General features: G+C 39.3%; 1 protein-coding gene across 1 annotated transcript; it reads right to left on the minus strand.

The window, feature by feature from the left end:
* Positions 1–756: 756 nt before the first annotated feature.
* Positions 757–25,423, minus strand: LOC141005266 (uncharacterized). The gene is made up of 18 exons (XM_073477074.1): positions 25,244–25,423; positions 24,317–24,574; positions 23,874–24,206; positions 22,529–22,786; positions 21,395–21,591; positions 16,457–16,685; positions 15,326–15,595; positions 14,786–15,112; positions 13,699–13,953; positions 13,303–13,471; positions 12,840–12,880; positions 8,862–8,977; positions 8,639–8,782; positions 5,743–5,821; positions 4,440–4,712; positions 3,895–4,224; positions 2,155–2,409; positions 757–1,927 (listed from the first exon to the last, which is right to left on the minus strand). The coding sequence occupies exons 1-18, from the start codon at positions 25,314–25,316 to the stop codon at positions 1,827–1,829; spliced, it is 3,708 nt and encodes a 1,235-aa protein (XP_073333175.1). The 5' UTR covers positions 25,317–25,423; the 3' UTR covers positions 757–1,826.
* Positions 25,424–26,778: the final 1,355 nt, after the last annotated feature.

The raw sequence follows: 26,778 nt of genomic DNA on the forward strand, positions 1-26,778 counted from the left end.
CAGTGTATAGAGGAGATGAGTGAAGGGGCTGCCACATGCACGGCGCCAACGAGCAGTGATAGGGGTCGGTGCCTTGCTCAAGGGCATCTCGGCAATGCCCAGGATATGAACTAGCATTCTCCATTACTAGTCCACATCACATTGCCGCCCCTAATGTAACTAAGTGCATTTACTCAAGTGACTCACTTACAATTTATTTAAACCTCATTTATTGTCTTTTTTTAACAAATAAAACCACACAATACAACACAAGCAAGCATCTACACCCATACATGCACACATATGTACAGTACTGCACAAAATAATGTAGGATAGTATAAAAAAAACAACAGAATAGTATTTCATTGTTTTCAATTTCCACTGTCCCTTCTCGATCACTGTTTGTTTGCAGTTGTCCATCATTTTTCATATGTCGAGAGCATGTTAGGCATGCAATGTGAAGTTACAAAATACTTGAGCAATACATTTTCTGCTATTTCATACTTCTCTCTTTGGAGGGAAATAGGTGTTTTGTACAGGAAGTAGGGGGGGCTCCGGCACCCCCTAAAAAGAGGCATTATCATTATTATTATTTTCCCACTCTATATGCAGATAAACACATACATTTTTACACAAAAAAGAGAAATAAATTAATGTAAAACAATTGAAAAACTGGCATCTTAGTTGAGATCATTCAGAAAAAAAAGCTGATAATGTAAAGTACCTTGTTCCCTTTACTTGGAAATACTTTAAAATACAAAACAATATGAATCAAAGAGACTTGGATGCATTTTACTGTATGTTCAAAGTGAATATTTGTTCAAATAAAAATTTAAAAAAACACAGTCAAAGCTTATATCTTCTTATTGTAGTCCCAGTGTGAAGTTCATTATCATACAGTTTTGGCTTGTATGAATTCCTCTTTTTCATTGTAACTCAGCTACACATCGTTACATTTCACACATCAGCATATACACAGAAGCCTGGTCTTATCAAATATACTTATAGAACTTAAAATTTTGTCTATCGTCATCATCCTGAAGCTGGAACCGGTCTTACAGCTTATTTGAAATAGAGAGATATAAATGTTATATTCATATTTGTGTGTATTTCTCATTTATTTAAAGAAAAAAATATTCTGCAGCTTAAAAATGACAGTTAGCCAGCAAGCTGTTTTTCAACTGCAGTCTGCATGTTGTGAAACCAGTGAGATGACAGTTTAAGAAATGCAAGGAGGGGAAGTGAGATAGATGCTAGATGATATATCAATAATAGCAACAAAAAACAGAAAAGCCAAAAACCAGAGACCCTGTTTGTATGTACCAAACCCAAGGTCATGCATCAGTTTGAGAATAAGGATGGAAATGTTGATTATTTCATATTCACAAAGTCTTCTTTCTCTTTCAGCTCAAATGAGAGATAAAATCGCTTAAATTTTTAATACAGAGACTTCTGGTGGTTTCCACAGCAGCCGGAGTTTGTCTTAATACAGCTGTGCTAAACTAAACATTTTTTACAACAGTATTTAGGTGTTAGAGAGTAAATCTGGGTCCATTCAGTACTTATTGAAATGTGACTATTTTATAACATATAGTATTTTGGCTGTTTCATGTAAATAGAAAGCATCAGTAGAGCGATGAGGGAGAGAGATGCACATGCCAGACTCAAAACAAGGATGTTGTGGTTCATGGTTGACGTCTTAAACCCTGAACCACAGGTTGTGACAAAGCTACAGCTCAAAAGTGTTCATACACATTTCACAACTTCCAGCAGACTCACAATGCAGTGGGCACAAGAGAGTGTTGTTTGTGAAAACGGAGAACGTCCTTCAGGTTGTATTGTCCCATTCATTTTTTTTGGTAGCATTTGAAGATAAAACATACCGCCAGTGACACAAACAGAAGAGAACATATTACTGCCACAACTATGATGATTATGGTGTAGTCGCCTGCAGAAGGTTGGGTGAGGGGTATGGGTAAAGAAAAAAGGAACAGAGAATATTTTAGATCTGACCGATATCAAACACTGAAACAGTCATGATGAACTTCCTTCCTGTGTGTGTTAGAATAAATTATTAACTGAAGTGAGAAAGCACTACTGAAAGCAATATTGTGGTTAAGTGACTCTCTTTCCAGTAATAGTAAAAGACTGCGCATGACAAAACTTAAGACTCACGTTGAACATCCACGTCAAAACTCTTGGTGACAGTCCCCTCGCTGTTGCTGACGACGCAGGTGTACTGCCCTTTATCCTTGGTAGTTGTAGATTTGATAATGAGAACACTGCTATTGGTGGGGGACACACCTGATGGGCCCGTCCAAGTGTATCTGGGGCTGGGGTTTCCCACAGCTGAGCAATCCAGTTGCACAGGGTTTCCCTCTTTGACAACAATCGGATTTGGATGTGACGCCCCCGTGGAACGAGGCTTATCTGTGTGTTGATTGAGCGAGGAAGAGATACAGCACGTTATTACAGCAAAATGGGAACAATTTTGAAACCTGATCAGATTATAGATTGATGCAGATAGACATTAAATAAAACATTGTAAAACAGCAGTGGATGGAAAGTACCTAAAGCTGTTTTCTCATTTCTTTTTCTGTTTTCACTGAAAATTTGATCTTACTGGCATGATTTGTGACATCACAAATAGTTTGTAAACCAACTCTGGTCCAATATTCAGCTTACACAAATGTGATGTGGAAACTTGAAGCCTCCTGTGAAAATACACTATAAATGCATTTTTCAGTGAAGCACACCTGTGAAGTAGTTATACTTTTGTACTGACACATTTGCAGAATCATAATCGTTTTGTTTTTTTAATTAATTAGGGAGAAGGATTAGGTGGAATTTTGAGCCTTTTAACAAGATGATAGAACATTTTCTTGTGGAAAAATGACCCCAAAAACATTATTAGTTAAAGTGCAGTGTTTTATACACATATTAAAACATGTCTGGAGGGGATCTTTAATTTTTGATCTCATGAAGGCGCTATGAGAAACTTTGTTATCGCTCACCAAAGTTATTACAATGTACTGTTCACAAATAAATGAGCAAGGCCATGTCAGAAACATAGCAAACATAGCAATGAAAATATAAATCGAAGTAGTTATAATCATTGTTATCATTATACATTCAAGGGTAATATAACACTCTTAAAGAAAAACTTGTTGGCTACTTGGGAGCAGCAGGAACAAGGTATAAACAAAACACTGACATATTATCACCCTGTAAGTAGATACGGCAAATGCGTTAACGTTAATGTTCTGTTTAAGACCGGGCTGCAATTAATTTGTAATTTTGTAATGAACTTTGTGTAGTTGCCTGCAGAAGGTTGGGTGAGGGGTATGGGTAAAGAAAAAAGGAACTGAGAATATTTGCAACTGTATTTTTGGTGTCTTGTAAACCCATGAGGGTTGGGCACTCTATGTGCATGACACGAATATAAAAATCAATCAACCAGTCATCATCTTTTGGCTCTTTGTTCTGTACAAATTCCTGAGGTAAATATCTAAAGCTTCAGCTGCTAAATGCTCCACTACGTTTACCAACTAGGAGCTAGCTTTGCCTGTCCAACATTTGGTACAGAAGAAAGTAGTATATGCTGATTTTTTAGAGCTTTATCACTGGAAACATGCCAACGAGAGCTGAGAGAGTGAACCAAAGCAGTAAAGTGTGGGCTGTAAAACCACAATGAGATGAAAACAATATAAAGGTCTGCAGGAGTCAGGGGATGATGATCTGTGGGTTCATCACCCCTTTCACTATCAGGTAGTCATGTGATCCTTCGCTAATACACAAATATTGATTAGAGCAGCTTTAAGTAACAGATCAAAACACTTCTTCCATCTCTGCAAAAGAGGTCAAAATGAGAACAAAATTTGTGTCGTGGGGTGTTGATTTGGCTGTCAGACTCACAGAGGACAGCTGCAGAGAAGTTTTGTGACTTCACCACTGGAGGGGGCTGTGGTCCTTCAGGTCCCAGAAGTAGCTCGGCTTCACACCAGAACTCTACTCCATCATCTTCTTTAGTGGGGCTGAAGTCCAGTTTAAACTTCTCAGACCCTGGCCTGTACGCTGTGCTGCTGTTGGACTCTTTTTGACCTAGCTTCCCACGTCCACTGTAGAAGGTCACACGGAGGTTTTTAACAGGAGCAACATTTTGGACCAAACACTCCATAGTGAGGTTCTGACCCTCATACCACTCCCGAGATGTACGTATGGTTAAGCTCACATTGTCTGGAAGCTCTGTGGAGACAGGGAAGAGGACATAGAGAAGTGTAGAGACACGCAAAGAATATAAATCACTATAAATATGTGAAAGAACAAATCAAGAAATTGAATTTAAAATACTTTTAGTATTTAATTAGTACTGTGAATCCAGTCCCTTAGCAGTCATTCTGAAAATAATGATAAAAACCTCCATGAGCAACAGTACTTTGTTCAGCAACAACTTCACTTACTGTAGACAGTTATAGGTAGTTTGCTACAACACTGGCGACCTGAACCCGGCTCAGAATAATAGCACATAGGAGAAGCGCTCCATTCCGTCATTTTGTCCACCGTCCATGAAATCAGAAATCCATTTTTTTGAATGCTTCCCAAATTCTTTTCCAAACCAAAGCTCGTGCTCTTGCAATGCTGACATACAGAGCAATTTGCACCGGTTGGGTCACCATGCTTCACTACCAGTCTGGATGGAGTGAACACAGGTTGATCTTCACAGCGTTGTTCACCTGTAACACAGAAGTTAAAGGTTGTGATTTTAAGCAGCTGGATGTAAAATTAGCAAAAGCATCTTAAACTGTAACATTGACGAAACCAAAAGTTATATTAGCACCATATATTGTCATCATAACAGTGTTTTTGTTTGTTTATGCAATGTTTTTTTCCTATATAGAAAATTTTCAGACACTAAGAAAGGGCAAAACAAATAGCTTTATAGCTCTTCCTTAATTACTGGACTTATTTTTTACAGAGTTTAAAATGTTAAGTATCATCCAAAACGTGAGAAAATAACAAATACTGTGTTTATTTCTACACTAATAACACCTTAACAGAGGATATGACACATATCAATATTATTAAACTACAGTACATAGTAAACAATAATGGAGAAAAACTATATATGGCCAACAAATAATTAAAAAGCAAAGAATGTATAGCTTATGGAAATAGGAAATATATTTGAAAGGGGCTCTATGTAATTTTGAAGAAACAATATTTGCAATATTAATGAGGAAATAATACAAACTCAGAAATATGTATTGTTTCCATAACTGAATAAACAAGCTGTTCGCAGAGGAAAATAAGGTCCCCAGAACAGTTTGAAGCTAGATGTGGCAGGGTCCGCCACATATAAACAAAGTAAAACAGTTAATCTGTGTTGTCCTTTAAGGTCAGTTTGTTTATTCAGCCATTTAAAACAGATAGAGTTTGTTTATTTTTCGTTTGTTTAGGCCTAAAACAAATCAGTCAATGAAGATCGTTCTCTTCTGATTAAAATCTCTTACCTAAAACTTCATATTGCACCTTTAATTTTTGAATCTGAACCATGTAAATCGAGCAACAAGCGCCACTTTTCACTGTATCTGATTAAATACCGATGCTAAAAACATTAAACAAACACAAACCCCCACAAAGCTGTGTTAGATGGTTATCTCTGTATGAAGCACACGACTACGGATGAGAGACCGAACACACTGCTATCAATGGCGGACCTTAAAATGCTCTTTCAGACCACAGCAGAAAAAGAGGAAATCTTACCACAATCCTGAGTCGACACATGGAAGTTGTGAAGAGAGTTCACCAAAGAAACACCCAGAAATATGTAAGAGATCAGCATTATTGCCAGTTAGTCTTGAAAGCAAACAGGCAACCCGGGGATAAAAACGTGTGAGCGAGGTTAGATGGCAGCATCGACTGAAATAGGAAGTCCACACCCTCTTTGTTTTTCTAAGAAACAGAGGAAGACAGAGCTGTGTGAGCAGAGCAACCAGAGAGAGAAAGCGCTCAAGAGTTCAGAGAAATTCAGGGGAAGGTCAGCCACTAATAATAAAAAGAAATTGTGAGTAAAATTACATTTATTTTTTTATTTATTTAGCCTATTTAAGATCTAGGAAACACAACAATACAGGAATTAACATTTTAAAATAAAAGTTTTATATTTTGGGAAATATGCCTTATTTGCTTTAATGCTGAGTAAAGAGGATTCCCTTTCATCTGTATGCCTGCTAAAAATGAAGCTTCCACTAGCAGACAGCAGCTAGCTTAGCATAACCAAAAAAGTGTAGGGTGTCATTTTTCCATGTTTCTGCGTAGATTAGTGTGGCTAAGATAACTGGCTGCAGGCTGCAGCTTCGTTTCTAGTTCAGTTTTTACACTTCAGTATTTGCATTTTAAACAAAGGTGTTAAATGGTGAGGCTAGCAGTTTCCCCTGATTACAGTCCATTTGCTACGCTAAACTGGCCGGTTTATGGCTGAAGCTTCATTTCCATTTTGTTTTTAGACTACATTTTGGTATTTAAATGTATTAAACAAAAAAGATGTTTAATTAGTGATCTGGTTTGGACAGAGAGGCTTGCAATTTCCCCCGATTGCAGTCTTGATGCTAAGCTAAACTAACCAGTTTCCGGGTGCAGCGGTATTTGTAGTTCTGTTTTTACACTTTGGTATTTGTAAAATAAACAAACAAGGTGTATTAATTGGGGCCCTTATGGGTTGGACAAAGCCTGGCTAGCTGTTTCCCCTGAATTGAGTCTTTATGCTAAGCTAAGCTAGGGACCAGAACATGGAACCAGAGACCCAGAGTGGTCGGCTGGACGCGGTGCGGACGGAGATTGGACTCCACAGTAAGCTGTAGCAGTGCAAGATCAAGTCGATCAAACAAATCCTCTTTGGAAATTGCATGTGCACAAGCTGAAGCCAAGAGAGCCGCGCTCCTGTCACGTGCAGCATCACTGAAAAAGAAACACGCACTGGAAAAAGAGGAGGAATCATTACGGAAACAAATGGAAATTGATGCCGAGATTGAAGCTGCAGGTGGAGTATTGCAAGCTTTTTCAGATCAAGATGGAACGGATTCCTATTTTGAGAAGCAAAGGCCAAAAAAAGTAACTGTTGTCATTCCTGATGCAAAGCTCAAAGACTCCATAACATCGAGGGGGGAAAAAAAGTACCTGTCACAAAAGTGGAAAGGACTGAAAATGCGAAACCTACAATTTGTGATAATTCTGAACTACAAATTCTTCAAAGGCAAAATGAAATAGCTGAATTGCTGATACAACAACAAAGAGCAAGCCAACTTCCACCAAGAGATATGCCTGTTTTGAAGGTGACCCTTTAAAATTCAGAGTTTTCACGCAAGCCTTTAAACACTGTGCGGAGGAGAAAAGTGCAACTAAAGGGGACTGCATGTATTTTCTGGAAAGATACACCAGAGGGCGTCCACGAGACATGGTACAAAGTTGTTTCCATACGAGTCCTGAGAGAGGCTTTGAAAAGGCTAAAACCCTCCTACAAGAGCAGTTTGGCAATGAAACAAAGATCACGGCAGCTTACATGGAAAAAGTTCTCAACTGGCCTGCTGTTAAGGCTGAAAATGTTTCCTTGCACCAGGATTACACTTTATTCCTATGTGGATGCAACAACACAATGTCGGATTGGCAGGACATGAGAGAACTTGACATGTCTGCTAATCTTAAAGTTGTCATTTCAAAACTTCCTTTTAAACTGAGGGAACGATTCAGAAGCAAAGCATGTGATATTCATGAAAAACAAAAGCGCAAACCGAACTTCAATGACGTCGTGCACTTTGTGGAACATCAAGTCAAGCTCTTGTCTGATCCAGTTTTTAGGGATATTCAAGCCACTGACAGAGGAATGCATATCAAAAGGGATGTGTACCAAAAACCAAAAATTAAACTTTGCTACAAGTGTCTGTGCTATCAACAAACTACAACACAAGGAGACTAGGAAACCAAACCGAGTAACACAAGGAGCAACATCAGTTGTTTATTCTGTCTACAAAGTCACTCTTTGGATGAATGTCAACAATTTGCCAAAAACAAACATCGTGAAAAAATCGGAAAAATCGAGTTTGCTGGCAGCACTGACAGTCCACAAGCTTCTGAACAACAAGACATGGGTAACGGGTCCAGAATTATTGTGGAAAGCGAAGGAAACATGGATGCACTGCGAGGTAGAGTCCACTATTGATGAAGGTGATCCAGAGGTCGAGAAGGAGATCTCTGCAAATGCAATAAGTGAACAGCACAGTAGTGCAACCAGTCAGCTCATCTGTATCACTCTGATTGGAGGAGATTGAAAACTGCAGTTGCATGGATGTTTAAAAAATACAATGCTCTACTATATTTGAGTAAAAAAAAAAAGAAAACAACTTCTTTCAGATGCCCCTGTGGATCTCAACTACATTATCCAAGAGATGTTGAAAAGGAGTAGTCCCATCTACAAGCTAAACATGTATTCATGTTTGTTATTGTTTGTGTCTTCTTGTAAATTCAGCATTAAACAAAAGTATCCTTCATCAGTTTGTCCCTGTTACTTACTTTTCAATAATTCAATTTTATCAAACAACATCTGCTGACCATTGTGGCAAACCTCCCACTGCAATACACTTGCATGTGTGTGTGAATGATTTACCTTTGGCAGAGATTCATAGACCTCTACAGGGTCCAAACCACCGGGGCCCAGTCTGTTCTGCCTCTCTTCTTCCTCGAGCTCCTTCATAGCGCTCTCCATACGAATCTGAGCACAGCAGTTGTCGAGGTACGGCTTGTCTGCAGTCTGACACGGCCATGAATAAAGTTAAAAGCTAAAAAATTTTTTACCCAGAACATGCATATCCACTTCTCACAGCACTCACCTCATCTATCTCAAAGTCAATACAGATGACAACAAGGCACATAGCCGTCTCTTCGCACATCAGATGTGGGTTGTCTGACAGATACTTCTGACTGTCGTCCCAGCGCCGCAACATACCTGGTGCACACGCAAGCACATCCAGCATCATGATACAGTAAATTGAGAGTCAACTACCATTATATATTCAACAAAGAGTGAAAACGGTGTTCTTCGATCATTTTCTCAAACGACTTTTCATCCGTCTTCAGTTTTCTCACCTCGGCCTGGACTTTCTTCAGCTCAGCTTCTCTCTCCTCATCCTCCTCTCCCTCGTTCCTTCCTTCTTCCAGCTCCTTCAGCCGTCCCTGGGCTTCTTCTAATAGCCTCTTGCATTCTGCAAAGTTACTCTCCATGTCTTCCCCTCTCTGCTGAAACTCGGCCATACTCTCCAGACGCGCCTGTTAGGGCAGGCCAGAGAGGACGGATTAAAAAGAAATATAAGACAGAGACGGTTGGGTTGAGGAGAGGATGAATATGATTGAACACACACACTGGAAACAAATGTGGGCGTGACGTAACGAAAAACTGGCTCCAGTGGTTTTTATCTTGTAAATTACTGGAGAATTAAATCTCTTCAGGCCTCCAAATATTAGATTTTTACTTTGACTTGGTCAGAACCCACAGACACGACTGATATAAACTTTAAACGGTCATAAAGGTTGGGAATCACTGATCTGTGCTAACATATAAAGGGCTGTTCATGGTCACACAAACAATGATGCCCTTGAGATACAGGGGGAAAGTCAAGCAAGGAGATTGTGACATGTGGCTTTAAGTTCTGGAGGGAGCTCGTGAATGGTCCTTAACTTAATATTAGGGCTGGGTAATATAAAGATATTATATCGCTGTCAAGATATGGGCCTATATATCGTCTTAAATTTGGCATAATGGTATTTTTCCTGGTTTTAAAGGCTGCATGCATAACAGCAAAGTGGCTACTAGATCCTTCAGTCACAGATTTCTGTGTAACACCTGTCGGCCCGCTCTGTCTGTACCGACCCCCCCTGTGGATGTGAGTCCGTCTCTGAATCACTTCTACTAGTAAAACTAACCAGGTTTACTACAAGTCTCACTGCTGACCCGGTGTCTCAGTCTGAACAGGCTCGGTGTGTCGACGTACGGACTGGTCACGTCTTCCTGCTCTTTCTCTCCTCTCTCTCCTCTCGTTTTCAGCCAGTAAACAGTCAATGGAAGCTGCCGGGACGCTGCAACACCAACAAAGCGACAGCAAACAAGCCAGAAACCGATAGTTTCCCAATCCTCTTAGAGGAGAGAGGGATGCTGCCACGAGCCGTTTACACAAATCCACTTACTGACGGCTGCTCCGCGCCGCGCGCCACTGGAATCTAAACGATGTACGTCATCAAGAAGCGCGGGTCGCGTCGTGTTTGTGTTTGTTTTTATTTTGCACAAGGCAACTTTTACTAAACAAGATGGGGTGACTTTCAAAAGTAACAGTACAATATGAACAGCAAATGATCGTTAATTTATTTATTTGTTGGTTTATGTTTGGAAATAGTCCAAACAACACAACAATCCCCAACAACAACAACAACAACAATAATACAATTGTATGAACTGACTTGCTAGTATTTCAGTATTACTTATCAATTGAGGACCCAAACGCTGCTAGAAAAAACTTGTTTTAAACTGCATGCTTGAATTTGTGGCTTAACAGTGGATGAATGTAACTAAGTACATTTACTCAAGTAACTCACTAATTTGTTTAAACCTGATTTATTGTCTTTTTTTAAACAAATAAAATCACACAGTAGGCTACAACACAAGCAAGCATCTACACCCATACACGCAGCCAATGTACAGTACTTAAAACAGCACAAAATAATGTAAGATAGTTTAAAATTTAACCTGTCCCTTTTCTTTTGTTTGGAGTCATTTTATCAGGAAGTAAGGGGTGCTGAGGGGGCTGTGGCACTCCCTATAACATGTATGTGTCATTGGATCTTACTTTCCCACTCTACATGCAAATAAACACATACATTTTTACACAAAAAAAGAAATAAATGAATGTATAACACATGCCAAATTTACAAGAAGGCCCAAAATTAAGATTTTGTGACGTTTCACAAAGTTATGACGTTTCTCCTATCTCAACAACGCTCAAAATTGAGCAGTTTCGTGAGGGAGTCTGGGGAATTTCTCTCCCTCTCTCTTTCCTTGCTGTTGTTGACTGTAGCTGCTGTGGCTTCTCTGAGCTACAGTATGTTGGTGCTCAAGTTTGCCATCTGCTGTAATGCAAATCTCTCAAATTGGCATCCAGGTTCTGCAAAAGCTTCTGCCCCACTGCAATAAGACTTTTGAATTCCCAGTTTCTGTCATAAAATCTGCAGACTGTTAACATTTAACAAGTGCAAGCATGAACTTGTGCCACCATTAACATTAAGGCACTGGGTAAGAAGTTGAGGAAGCACAGGTGTTTCCTCTGGAAGTGAGTGGTGACAAGGAACACAAAAAGTGAAAACACTTTTTGTGTTGTTGATCACACTTCCTTTTCCATTGAACCACGTGTTGTTATCAGCATGACTGTAGCAGAGAAAGCTGCTTTAATTCCAGTCTCGCAACAATCAAATTGTTTTAGACCTGTCGGGCAAATTCATTCCTTACAATGAGAAAACCACCCACAAATAGATAGACATACTATGCAGCCTACATGAACATTAGCTGGATAACAGTTAATCTTGTGCCCACTGCAATCCTTGAGGGAAAATGAGAAAATAAGTTTCTTCCTGGTACGAGACGAGACGTAAGGGAGGGGAGAAAGAAGGAGTAACACATTTCTGGGATGGAATTACTCACTCCACCCATGGATGATGGCCTTTCCCATCGAGCAATAAAGAACCTCATAAACAGGAAATCTACAATTACATCATCTGGATCCAACAGTACTTTTGGGGATTATTGTTCTTGCCATGTTGTCACACTGTCAAACACATATGATAAAATCTTTCACATGTACTGTGAGTCAAGGTCAGACTCTTACATTGGAAAACTGGAATCTTAGTTGAGATCATTCAGAAATAACAAGCTGATAATGTAAAGTACCTTGTTCCCTTTACTTGGAAATACTTTAAAATACAACAGAATATGAATGAAAGAGACTGGGATGTTCAAAGTGAATATTTATTAAAATACAAAATGTAAAAAAGCACGGTCAAGCTTATATCTTCTTATTGTAGTCCCAGTGTGAAGTTCATTATCATACAGTTTTTGCTTGTATGAATTCCTCTTTTTCATTGTAACTCAGCTACGCATCGTTACAGTTCACACATAAGCATACATACAATAACCGTCACTCTATCAGTAGCTGTAGGTTAGAATGAGTTCAGGCTCAAGCTTTCAGTGGTTTGACATACGGCTGTTCAGTGGGAGAATTTTCACTCAATCATATAAGCTTTATATACACACACACATATACATATATATATACAAAACACCTCTCTAAATATAAAGTCAGAAAGTAGTTAAATGTACATAGACGTCTTCATTTATAAACTGCTTTCACATTTCAGTCTCACATATATCAACATTAATACTCTGTGCTAGTGTAATACACATGAATATCTATTATCAAACGATATACACTGTTTCAAATATGCTTTGTGACAAAGTTAGCCAGCAAGCTATTTTTCAACTGCAGTTCTCCGACAAGATGTTCTGAAACCAGTGAGGTGACAGTTTAATAAATGCAAATAAGGGGAAGTGAGATAGATGCTAGATGATATGACAATAATAGCAACAAAAAACAGAAAACCAAAAACCACATACCCTGTATGTATGTACCAAACTCAAGGTCGTGCATCAGTTTGAGGTTAAGGATGGAAATGTTTTTTATTTCATATTCACATGTTCTTCTTTCTCTTTCAGCTCAAATGAGAGATAAAATCGAACAACGAGCTGATCCTACTTAATGTTAGATTACCAACCAGGCAAAGCAGGCAGGTCCCCAGACCCTCAGAGAGCCTGAAGACCCCAGTTGTCAGCACCACACCAACATGGAAGGATCAGATCATGCTTGTGTCCAGCAGTTAAACTTGTAAATGAAGAAAAAACAGGAATGTCTTCTAGTGATTTCTACAGCAGCCAGAGTTTGTCTTAATACGGCTGTGCTAAACTAAACATTTTTTACAACAGTATTTAGGTGTTACAGAGTAAATCTTGGTCCATTCAGTACTTATTGAAATGTGACTATTTTATAACATATAGTATTTTGGCTGTTTCGTGTAAATAGAAAGCATCAGTAGAGTGATGAGGGAGAGAGATGCACATGCCAGACTCAAACCAAGGATGTTGTGGTTCATGGTTGACGTCCCTTAGCTGCAGCTTGTGACAAAGCAACAGCTCAAAAGTGTTCATACACATTTCACAACTTCCAGCAGACTCACAATGCAGTGGGCACAAGAGAGTGTTGTTTGTGAAAACGGAAAACGTCCTTCAGGTTGTACTGTCCCTTTCGGTTTTTTTTGTAGCATTTGAAGAATATACATCCCGCCAGAAAGAGAAACAGAAGAGAACCTATTACTGCCACAACTATGATGATTATGGTGTAGTCGCCTGCAGAAGGTTGGGTGAGGGGTATGGGTAAAGAAAAAAGGAACAGAGAATATTTTAGATCTGACCGATATCAAACACTGAAACAGTCATGATGAACTTCCTTCCTGTGTGTGTTAGAATAAATTATTAACTGAAGTGAGAAAGCACTACTGAAAGCAATATTGTGGTTAAGTGACTCTCTTTCCAGTAACAGTAAAAGACTGGGCATGACAAAACTTAAGACTCACGTTGAACGTCCACGTCAAACCTCGCAGTGACAGTCCCCTCGCTGTTGCTGACGACGCAGGTGTACTGCCCTTTATCCTCGGTAGTTGTAGATTTGATAATGAGAACACCGCTATTGGTGGGGGACACACCTGATGGGACCGTCCAAGTGTATCTGGGGCTGGGGTTTCCCACAGCTGAGCAATCCAGTTGCACAGGGTTTCCCACTTTGACAACAATCGGATTTGGATGTGACGCCGCCGTGGAACGAGGCTTATCTGTGTGTTGATTGAGCGAGGAAGAGATACAGCACGTTATTACAGCAAAATGGGAAAATTTTTGAAATTTGACCAGATTATAGATTGATGCAGATAGACATTAAATAAAACATTGTAAAACAGCAGTGGATGGAAAGTACCTAAAGCCACAGCACTGTGACTAACAGGCTGATGTACTTCTGCTGCTGTATATTTCTAAACATTCCTCTCAAAACGTCAGATCACTTTACTGTCTTAGTAACAGTAATAAACTGGTATTGACATGTTAAGAGTTACTGGTATGTTATTTATGAGTCACTGAGGCTTCATTTAGCCACAATGGGGCCTTGAGCCTAATGCTAATGTCAATATACAAATATGCTCACAGTGACAGTGTTAGTTAGTATGCTAACATTTGAATGAATGGAGGACTAAAATGTCCACGAATATAAAAATCAATCAACCAGTCATCATCTTGTTGCTCTGATTTTGTTCTGAACAGATTCCTGAGGTAAATATCTGAAGCTTCAGCTGCTAAATGCTCCTCTACGTTTACCAACTAGGAGCTAGCTTTGCCTGTCCAACATTTGGTACAGAAGAAAGTAGTATATGGTGAGTTTTTAGAGCTCTTTCACTGGAAACATGCCAACGAGAGCTGAGTGAGTGAACCAAAGCAGTAAAGTGCTGGCTGTAAAACCACTAGCAGGTAGTCATGTGATCCTTCGCTAATACAATAATATTGATTAGAGCAGCTTTAAGTAACAGATCAAAACACTTCTTCCATCTCTGCAAAAGAGGTCAAAATGAGAACAAAATTTGTGTCGTGGGGTGTTGATTTGGCTGTCAGACTCACAGAGGACAGTTGCAGAGAAGTTTTGTGACTTCACCACTGGAGGGGGCTGTGGTCCTTCAGGTCCAAGAAGTAGCTCGGCTTCACACCAGAACTGTACTCCATCATCTTCTTTAGTGGGGCTGAAGTCCAGTTTAAACTTCTCAGACCCTGGCTTGTACTCTGTGCTGTTGTACTCTTTTTGACCTAGCTTCCCACGTCCACTGTACAAGGTCACACGGAGGTTTTTAACAGGAGCAACATTTTGGACCAAACACTCCAGAGTGAGGTTCTGACCCTCATACCACTCCCGAGATGTACGTATGGTTAAGCTCACATTGTCTGGAAGCTCTGTGGAGACAGGGAAGAGGACATAGAGAAGTGTAGAGACACACAAAGAATATAAATCACTATAAATATGTGAAAGAACAAATCAAGAAATTGAATTTAAAATACTTTTAGTATTTAATTAGTACTGTGAATCCAGTCCCTTAGCAGTCATTATGAAAATAATGATAAAAACCTCCATGAGCAACAGTACAGTTCAGCAACAAGTTCACTTACTGTAGACAGTTATAGGTAGTTTGCTACAACACTGGCGACTTGAACCCGGCACAGAATAATAGCACATAGGATTAGAGCTCCATTCCGTCATTTTGTCCACCGTCCATGAAATCAGAAATCCATTTTTTTGAATGCTTCCCAAATTCTTTTCCAAACCAAAGCTCGTGCTCTTGCAATGCTGACATACAGAGCAATTTGCACCGGTTGGGTCACCATGCTTCACTACCAGTCTGGATGGAGTGAACACAGGTGGATCTTCACAGGGTTCATCTGTAACACAGAAGTTAAAGGTTGTGATTTTAAGCAGCTGGATGTGAAATTAGCAAAAGCATCTTAAACTGTAACATTCAAGAAACCAAAAGTTATATTAGCACCATATATTGTCATCATAACAGCGTTTTTGTTTGTTTATGCAATGTTTTTTTCCCACATAGAAACTTTTCAGACACTAAAAAAGGGAAAAACAAATAGCTTTATAGCTCTTCCGTAATTACTGGAGTGTATGTTGTCAGGCAACCTTAAACGGTCTGTAAACATAACATTCAAATTCAATTAATTGCTTTACTGGCATGGCCATAATGATGTGCAGTACTGCGCATCCAAAAACGTGAGAAAATATGTTGAAATAACAAATACTGTTTATTACTACACTAATAATACTTTAACAGAGGATATGATTATACTACAGTACAGTATAGTACATAATAAACAATAACAGAGAAAATCTAAATATGGCCAACAAATAATTTAAAAAGCAAAGAATGTATAGTGTATCAGTTTATTCAGCCATGAAAACAAAGAGTTTGTTTATTTCGTTTGTTTAGGCCTAAAACAAATCAGTCAATGAAGATCTTTTTCCTCTGATTAAAATCTTTCCCCTAAAACTTCATATTGCACCTTTAATTATTGAACCTGAACCATGTAAATCAAGCATCAAGCACCACTTTTCACTGTATCTGATAAAATACCAATCCTAAAAACATTAAACAAATACAAAACCCCACAAAGTTGTGTTAGATGGTTATCTCTGTATGAAGCACATGACTACCGATGAGTGACCGCACACACTGCTATCAATGGCGGACCTTAAAATGCTCTTTCAGACCACAGCAGAAAAAGAGGAAAACTTACCACAATCCTCAGTCGACACATGGAAGTCGTGAAGAGAGTTCAGCAAAGAAACACCCAGAAATATGTAAGAGATCAACATTATTGCCAGTCGGTTTTGAAAAGCAAACGAGAAGCCCGGGGATAAAAAACGTGTGAGCCCGAGGTTAGACGGCGACGACGACTGAAATAGAAAGTAAAAATCTCTCTGAAAACCCCTCTTTGTTTTTCTATGAAGGAGAGGCAGGCAGAGCTGTGTGAACAGAGCCACCACACTTCAGCCAATGAGGGGTTGTCATGATGTCATTACTAAGTGAAATTGAAACTGGGAGAGGAAGTATTTAAGAGTTTGGGGAAATTCTGGTACATTCCGCGGAGGATGACTGATCTCATGACCCTGACTCACCTCTTCATCACCCGGTGAACTTCAGGGTATCGCACAGAAACATGCAGGTAGTAAAGGCTCGTACCAGCCTCAGCACAGCTTTAAATCTCAGATAGGCCTATTTTTTTGAAGGGGGGAGGAATTTGGTGGAGGAACCTCAGTTCTCCGGATGCACACTTCCCTTATCTCCTTCCTGAGAGCACTTCCTCCCTTTTGTAGGGAAAAAGGCATGCACATGAATCAGAGTTCAAGTCCCGAGGGTGAAGATCTACAGGTCACCTTCACCTCAGTTGTGTCCTCATAGTAAAGCTATCTATCCCTCCCTTCATACTCGTGATATTCCCTCTTCCCTCTTCTCCGGTGCATATTTTAAATCTTGTTTCTTTTATTTTTTTAACCTCTACTCTGCTCCCTCCCCCCACTTCAGCATGCTGTCAGGACTCCATATCAGGAGCCAAGTTATTTTAATGGCATGTGGTGTTTGGAAAAGAGCAGCAGAGCCACATAACTGGAATAACAGTTTGACACATTTAACTAATGCTTAGGCCAGCCATTAATAATTAAAAGAAGTGGTGAGTAAAATGACACAACAATACAAGGATTAACATTTTAAAAGAATAGTTTTACATTTTGGGAAGTATGCCTAATTTGCTTTAATGCTGAGTAAAGAGGAGAAACAGCTCAGGGGGGAAACAGCTAGTCTGGCTTTATCCAAACATAGGCTAACAAAGAAAAAGAAGCACGTTCACAGCTCATAAATTAACATGTTATAGCTCACTTGTTTAGCCCGTAAAAAGAAGTGTTAAACTGTAGTGTGTCATTTCCCCCGTTTCTGCGTAGACTCGTGTGGTTAAGGTCTGCAGGCTATAGCTCCATTTATAGTTCAGTTTTTACACCTCAGTACTCGCATGTTAAACAAAGGTGTTAAATGGTGACGCAAGCTGTTTCCCCCCGATTCCAGTCCTTATGCTAAGATATGCTAGCTGGTTTATGGCTGAGGCCTCATTTCCATTTTGCTTTTAGACTACATTTTGGTATTTAAATGTAGTAAACAAACAAGATGTTTGTGACAGAGAGAGGCCAGCCAGTCCCCCCTGATTCCAGTTTTTATGCTAAGCTAAGCAAAGCAGCTGCTGGTTTTAGCTTCATCTTTTGCATTTGTTTTTACACTGAGGTATTTGTATTTTTTAAACAACCAGGGTGTGTTAGCCTTATTAGTGACCTTGCTGGTTTGGACTGAGCTATTTCCCCCTGATTCCAGTCTTCATGCTAAGCTAAGTGGCTGCTGGTTTTAGCTTCATTTCTAGCATTGTTTTTACACTTTGGTATTTGTACTTATAAAACAAACAGTGTGTTAATGAGTGACCTTGCTGATTCGGACAGAGGAAGGCTAGCTGTTCCCTGATTCAAGCATGTGTGCTAAGCTAAGCTAACTGGTTGTTGGCTGTACCTTCATTTTTAGTGTGTTTGTAAAAATGTGTATATATTAAACAAACATCTTATTGACGTTTAAAGGCCGGGGTTGAGCCAGAGCCAGGCTGGATGTTTCCCCCTGTAGCATGTGTGCTAAGCTAACTGTCCAACTATTCCTTGTAAAAGCATTTATTTATGACTTAATGCTGGGAAAATACCCATTTTAATATTTTAGCCAACGTGCGTGACTCAACAGACTGTTGTCACAGTGAGCAGTTAATCTCTATGCCAGTTACTGAATTGCTCATTGACCACATCAAGCTTGCCTCTGCATGATCTTGAAAATCTTGTCCTTTGAAAACAGGTTGGGCGTTCAGATCCAGTGAACAGCTGTGATACAGAGAGAGCAGGGGAGGCTGAGCTACAGCAGTTACATAACAGATAACATAAACAGAGACAAGGTGGCTGTAGACACTCACCTCTGATGTCTCCCCCGGATTCATGTGAACATCAACAGCTTGATAAGCGAAATATGAGCTCGGAGTGCCAGGTTATATCTTCACATATTTTATACAGTGGCAGAAACGAGATGCCTTTCTGTTTTTACCATTTTTGAATTGAAAGTAATAAGCTTGATATCAATGTAGGCCTCCAAGCAAAATAACTGTCTTCAGGTACAAATTACACTTAAAAGAAATGACATCATTCGCTGTTTCCACACCATGACACGCACCCCGTAATGGGGAATGCACTCTGACGTCTCTGGAATAAGTTTTCCAGGTCTGCAAAATAACAGAAGTGAAACGTAGAAGTAAAGCTAAAGTTAATATTTAGAGGAAGTTGATCCTGACGCTTTGTCCTTCGGGGTGTAATTCATAAGAAAGGTTACTAAACTTCCCATTTTTGCCTAAACAGGAAAAGGGCAAGATCTTAAGATGAGCTAAATTCGTAGACATGAACGTCAGAGATGACAGCAATGTGACCAGACTGTCACACTGGGGTCGTGTAGGTCTGTTGTAAGTGTTGCATAAGCTCGGACACAGAAGTCAGGATGAGGGGACTCAAAGGGAATATGTGGATGTTTCCGCCTGCGTCTCCAGGTGGTTTTATTTGTGTCTTGCACGGGAAATTCTCCTTGTTGATGTTGGAGAGTTGCTCATTTGAGACACTAAAAAAACATCCACATTTTCCCTTTAAACCCCCTCATACTGATGACACGACGTGACCTTAACCACTCCATTCAACTGTCACCCTCCTCTCACATCCTCATACGTTCTGATCCACACATTGAGTTCTTAATCTTAAACTTGTTTAATTTCCCACAGCCAGAGACGTAAATCAGTTTCAAAACATCTTCTCTGACAGAGCTTTTCTCCACGTCTTTCATGAAGAAATATACAATGAGTTACTCATTACTGCCTCCAGGACATCAATGATCTGCCTTCTCGTGCTTCAGTTTTTAGATTGTGTCCTCTTAGACACTGCATCTAACTTCATGTACTGCTTGTGTTTGCAACAAATAAAATCTGGCATCAACACAAATCTCATTAATCACTGTGAGTTTACATTTGCGTGAGTCACTGGCAGACTAACACTTTTCTTTAGAAGCAGACGGGGCGAGGTTCCTGCGAGTCTCAACCTGCCCATAATGTGATTTCCACTGTATTCAGCATGTACACATAAATGGCGTGATATTCAAATACAAGTCACATATTTCTCAGTGCTTTTATATGAGTTTATTTGAGTTTTCAATAGCCTGTCACAAGATAACACACCTCCTTCCTTCCTTCCTTCATGACAAAAGACATCAGAAGAAACATCCTTGTTGATAACTTTAGGTGTGATTGTGGACAAATACCCTGTTTATTTCCATTTAATCAAATTTAGAATTAAATTGAGAGAATTAAAAACAGAAAAATGTCACTATCAGATCATTTACTTAAGGATATATTTACTATGGCGCCTCCCAGTGGTTCTCCGAATGAAAACACTGTGTTTCCAGTTAAAAATGCCACAATCTTTTGCCTGTTGAGAATGACTTCTTGATACGAAGAGAGGAAACACAAGAGGCTGTGAATAATACATTTGGTAAGGTAACGCCTAAAAAAGCAAAATCCTGGCGCAAAAACAAAATCCTGTCTATTATTTGGGAGTTGTGGGAGTAGTTCAACTTTTCAATGAGAGGAAATGGGCTTGGAGAGTTATGTAGTCTAGTAATGCTTTGATTGTAATCTTGAGAAGAGAGTCACTCAACATTTATTATTATTAATGTTTGTTACACATGAACCTGGAGAATGAAAATGTGGTATTCAACTTTAAAAAGACCCCCAATCTATTTTAAATGGTAGGAAAAACTAGTATGGCAATGATCTAACAGAGAAAGATTGTTTCTTTAACTTATAACAAAATATAGGGTATCAAACTTCAAAACATCCTAAGTGCCAATCGAAATACATAAGTTGGTGTTGAATGCTTCGACAAGTTTCTAAGCATGTTTACTTTTTTTAAAGCATTCAGGTCAAAAGGTCAAAACATGTTTATATTCCCCAGAGTAAAAATTTAAGTTAAATTTAGACATGACTCAGCCAGAAATGTTCACAGACAAAGGTTTATTCACATTCGGTTTTATTCACAGACTTCCATCGTCACACTGACTTTCTCCTGGAAGTTATTGTGACAGGTGACCGAATTAAACGCACCTTCTGTAAAAAAAATTACCGTTTTCTCTGGGTTTGAACATCGTTCCGGGGAAGTACACATGCTAAAAATGATACCTAATAGTGTCAGCATTGTCATTGTGAACATATTAGCATGCTGGTGTTAGCATTTAGCTCAAAGCACTACAGATCCACTTTATTTTACCTAACCATAAAGTAAAGCCACTCTAACTTAACAGTTATTACAGCATTTTGTAGCATATGTATATGCAGAAAACAAAAGTAATGTATAAGCTACTCACGTAGAAGTCGATGGTCTTTAGTGTTTAAATCTCAGTTCATCGTATAAAGTGAGCACGATCACACAACAGGCTGCTTTCTCGATGTATTCAGAGAGCTGATTGTATACGATAAAATACCTTTTAATTCTCTTTAGCGGCAAAAACATTACATGTTGTTGTCTGAGCAGCAAACCTCCTCTTACACTCTCTGTGAATTCACTCAAACCAGAACAGAAAACAAAAGCGTAAAACACAAGATGAACCTGTGAATCAGTACGCTGCTGGAACTTCTGTTCCGCTCTGTCGTTGTTGCCACTGTGGTCGGGCTCGTCACAGTGGTCGGGTTCGTCACTGTGGTCGGGTTCGTCACTGTGGTCGGGCTCGTCACTGTGGTCGGGTTCGTCACTGTGGTCGGGTTCGTCACTGTGGTTGGGCACAAAAACACAGTTGACTTGTTTTGCTGTCAAACTTCAAATGAAGGACAACGACTCCTCTTTACATTATCATATACATGTTTCTGTTGTTGGTGACATTATATGAAGGAATCAAAATGCATACATTAACGAAAAGTATCCGACTTTTGAAATCAGTTGGGATGAATGCCAAAAGTTTCAACTATTAAATGTTCCTTTCTTTGTCTTTGCATACAGTTAATCATCGATGTATCCTACACATCCTGCAAACAAACAAAAAATTAAGAAAACTAGTCATGGAGCGCTGAAGTCACCTCACGGGACCTTATTTCATAAAACATTTGTACAGCAGTCAGTGGGGAGAGACAAAAAAAATGTTTAGATCCCGTTTGAATTGTGCCATGAATCACACATATGATGGTTGTGAATTTTAAATACAATTGTTCAAATCAAAAAAGTTGCCGTTTGTAGTAAACATTGTAAAATATGATCTAGTTTTGTGTCAAACCGCTCTACATACATCACCAACACCAACATGGCCGCCAAAAAAGATGAAAATCAAAGTAAATCTGGTCATATCGACGACTGCAGTCATGTGAAAGGAGAGTTGATCAGTTCTGCGATGTTTAAGTTACAGGTTTTGGTGAGCATTCAACAAGACGACGTCACTTACACGACTGTTGGTTGTGTAGCATTTAAATTTAATGACAAACTGCGACTTTCTCAAGTTGAAAATGTCTCTCTTAAAATGGAAAAAAACATCTTTTCATCATTCATGGTACAATTAAAGCGGGATCAGAATATATTTGTCTCACGTCATACATATTTTGCTGCCTTTTGTCAGCTTTGGGCCTCCGTACTCGCTCCATGATGCTCACAAAAAGATAAATGAAACAAAAATAAAGCACAAACTATGACATGGGGTTAGGGTTAAAGTTTGAACTCACCTTCAGCAGTGACGTTAAACTCCACAGTGGTCGTCCCCAAGTAGTTGCTGACAGAACAGGTGTACTGCCCTTCATCAGCAGAGGTTACAGACTTGATAGTGAAGACACTGTCCCGAGAGGAGGGAGCAGTAGGTGACGGGGATGTCCAGGTGTATGAGGGTCTGGGGTTCGCCACAGCTGAGCAGTTCAGCTGTAGAGAGTCTCCCTCTGTGATGGTGATTGGATCAGGATGCGATGACCCCTCCAGCTGAGGCTTATCTGTGTCGTGATTGAGGAGGAAAAGGGAAGAGAGCGAAATGTAAACATGGGGTTGTTAAAAAATACACTTATTTTCTTTCTTCCCCAGAACTCGATGAGATTAATACCACGTTTATGTCTGAACAGTAAATGTTAATCAAGTGAAATTGATGTACTTGTTCTTTTGTACCATCTAGTGGTGAATGTAAAGAGCTGCATTTTAATTTTTAGCATTGAAGTCCACAAACACAGCTCCATTCATCTACTATTTACAGTCATATTAACATGTTTATGTTGTGTTTCTTGGGTTATAGCACAGTATTTTTGATGAATGAGGTTAGTTTATTGTCAACTAAATATGGACGCGTTAATGAAAATCATATTTACTGTTGATTTATGTCACTATTCTTCTCTCTACTCATGTACCTGAGATATTATTTAGTGCTTACAAATATACAAGTTTGTATTTTTATGTTCTTTTGCATAGTTTTAGAAATGATATATTTTCCTCCATTAAATCCTGCCAAACAACAAGAATATAATGTTAAAACTAGCATGATATATTTTACATTAACTCTATTTAAAAAGCCGGCTATAATGTGGTTGATTAACTTTCATCACAGCTTATGTTAGCTGATGCAGCGTAAAGTCTTTCTGCCACTGTAGTTTGACAATAATATACGTTTTGTTCAGCAAAATAATCGTCACAGATGATCACCACTACACAATTACTATACAAGTTTTCTATAAACTGATCAAAGTACAAGTTGAAAAGTTAGAGTCCGTGACAACCTCTGTAGTCTCATTTAGCCACTTGTTAGCAACCGCTGTTTTTAGGACATGTAAGTGTTTTATAATTACATTTTGGGACATTTACTGATTATATTTTATGTCGTAAAACAAAACATGCCAAATATCTTAAGCCACAGACCCGATTTCAGGCATTTAACTGAAAACCCATTAAAAAAACCTATTGACTTTGACTTTTCCAGGTTTTTGGACTCATTTCTGCAGCACTACAGACGTTTGTTTGGTTACTTTTGTACAACTACAAGGTTTCAGTAGTCGGCTTAATGCATCATTGAGGCGTCTTTGCTGTCAGACTCACAGTGGACAGTGGCAGTGATGCTTTGTGACTTCACCACTGGAGGGGGCTGTGGTCCTTCAGGTCCCAGTTCCAGCTTGGCTTCACACCAGAGCTGGCCTTCATCATCTTCATTACTGGGGATGAAGTTAAGAGTGAAGATCTCAGACTTCGGTTTCTTCTCTGTGTTGCTGTTGGACTGTGGTTGACCCAGTTGTGTCTGTCCTCTGTAGAAGGTCACATAGAGGTTTTCAACAGGAGCAACGTTCTGGACTGAACACTGCAGAGTGTACTGACTACCCTCCAACATCGGGCCAGTGTGGTTAACAACGCTGATGGACACAGTGTCCGGAGGTTCTGTGGAGACAGGACATGGAGAGACACACTGTAAAACAGCTTAACTTTAAGTCATAAATGATCAAATCTTCACCAGCAGCAGTATTTTGTTCAACAGCACATTTACTTACGGTAGACAGTTATTCGCAGGCTGCTACAACACTGGCCATCTTTATAATAGCATATGGGAGATGTGTCCCATTCGGTCAGTTTATCAACCATCCATGAAATCATGCTTCCATTTTTTTCTTTGCGTCCCACAGCTACTTCCAGATCCAAGGTCCTGACCTGGCAATGTTGACATACGGAGCAGCTGGCAGAGGCCGAGCCACCATATTTCACCACCAGTCTGGATGGAGTGAACACAGGTTTATCTGCACAGCTTTCATCTGTAACAAAGATATTAATGTTGGTTTTTAAACAGCTCTGTGTGAAGTTAGCAATCAGATAATTAAAAAAAAATCATTCCACACAATGACAATCAGATCTATTGCTGCCTGTAGCTTTGCTTCGGAAGAAGAAGAAGAAGAAGAAGAAGAAGAAGAAGAAGAAGAAGAAGAAGAAGGCAGACTTTATTAATCTTATGTATTCTTTAGACAATGGGGAAATATAACCACAAATTGAGATACTGACAAAAATAAGCAATTGCTCCGCTTTAGTGTATGTACATTTTATGCTTCCTTATTATTTTTGCATGCACAGCAGTAACACAATTGTGTGCTGGGCACTGTAAATTAACAATATCCACACAAATTAACTAAAATACATTTTAGACAATGCGGTGATGTTGTAAGTTGATGATTTCATTTATTCAAGATACGTACTTGTCTACTTGTTATCGATTTGAATTTATTTGTCGAGCACTTCACAAGAATAAACATTCTCAATACTTTAATGAATGAAATACTTAATTACAGACGGATGAAGGCTCAAAAGAACCACAACAGTATATTCAAATGTGACTAAAAGTAAAGGCACAGGATGGAAAATTGAAAAACATAATAAACATGAGAAAATCTCGTCATGACAAAGTACTGATGGAAAACTTGGACACTTACTACAACTGGACACATGGAAGCTGCGCAGGAAACTCACTGAACAAACAACCAGAAGGATGAAACGAACAAACATTATTCCAAGTTATCTTCTCGTGAGGCAGAAAACACAAATCGTCGAACCCAAAGGTGGTCAGAAACTGAATGAGCTCACACTCTGTTGTGATTTTCTATTGTAGTGGAAGAATGTTGGCAGTGCAGCCTGTTCTCATGCCACATCCTCTCTCTGTTTGTTCAGTTCAGTCTTCAAATTAAAAAATGTTGTGAAAGTGAAAGTGTGGCGTTGTTGAATCACAGTGCTGGTCAGCCCTGTCTCCACAGGCACACCTTGTTTATACTCCCTCACGTACCACACAAGGTCAAATAAAGCGAGATAAATTCAGTCTAAATACCTTTTCTTTTGGATAACAGACCCTTGAAGTCCAAGGTTTTTCTGCTTTCATTACATGTAAAGTCACACTCTGTGTTACTATCTAGATAGTGTAATACAAATACCCATTCCATTAAAGGAAAAGTTCACCCAAAAATTTAAATTCAGCCATTGACTCCTCACCCTCATGCTGATAGAAAGTCAGGTGAAGTTTTGTAGTCAACAAAACATTTCTGGAGCTTCACAGCAAAACAGCGTTGCAGCATTTTCTTAAACAACTGAAGCAGATGGGGACTTATTTGAAAAAAACCAACTGCATTAAAAAAAAAAACAACACACACACCAAAATGGCTTCATACAGCTTGTCCAGTGTAATTTACAACCTCAACACGCGGTCGCTACAGCTACAGTGAAGATTTAGTCTTAAAGAAAGGGTGTAAAAACATCTTTTCAAATCAATATGGGATCTTGGGGCTTCTGGTGACTTGGATTATTTATTTTTTATTTTTTCACATCTGCGGAGGAGGTTATGTTTTCACCCAAATCTGTTGGTTGGTTGGTTTGTCAGCAGGATTACACAAAATCGACTGAACAGATTTTCTCCAAACTCAGATGGAGGATGGGTCTCGGCCCGGAATAGACCCCGTTAACGTTTGGTGCGGATCCGGATAAAGTGACAGATCCAGGATTTTTTTTTTCTCACTTTCCTTTAACATTGCAAGATAGGGCATTTCTGACTTTTGCGTAAACTTGTGCATTAAATCATGATAGGAAAAAATCAGGCGTATTTAGGTGGCTCATAACGATAAGTGAGAAAGATGAGATGCCTTGGTGGAGGTATACGCTCTACCGGGTTTCATTCTAGTTTACGTTTTAAGTCCCCTCTTCTTCAGTTGTGCAGGAGAACGCTGCAACACTGTTTTGCTGTGAAGCTCCAGAAATGTTTTGTGGACTAAGGAACTGTTTAAACTAAGGAAATGCATGCCGGTAATAAATCCCCCACAGATGAAAGACTTGGGAAGTGTACTCAAGAGGAATTCGCCCCACCTTTCCTCACTTGCCACGCTGGGTAATAAGCTCTGGACAACCACTACCTCACCCACTAAACAAGTGACAACGCACATTCAGAGGTATCAACACGCACACACAACAGCCGTTGGTCTATAGG

Source organism: Pagrus major, chromosome 1 (assembly GCF_040436345.1).
Source record: "Pagrus major chromosome 1, Pma_NU_1.0".
In the NCBI taxonomy this organism is placed as follows: domain Eukaryota; kingdom Metazoa; phylum Chordata; class Actinopteri; order Spariformes; family Sparidae; genus Pagrus; species Pagrus major.

Excerpts from the sequence above, each read along its gene's own strand:
- LOC141005266 (XM_073477074.1), bottom strand. The coding sequence starts at position 25,316 with ATGTTTGTTCGTTTCATCCTTCTGGTTGTTTGTTCAGTGAGTTTCCTG. Across the intron at positions 13,472-13,698 it reads GTTTGACGTGGACGTTCAAC|GCGACTACACCATAATCATC; the intron begins GTGAGTCTTAAG and ends AACCTTCTGCAG. Across the intron at positions 5,822-8,638 it reads TCTATGAATCTCTGCCAAAG|ATGCTGATCTCTTACATATT; the intron begins GTAAATCATTCA and ends TAACTGGCAATA.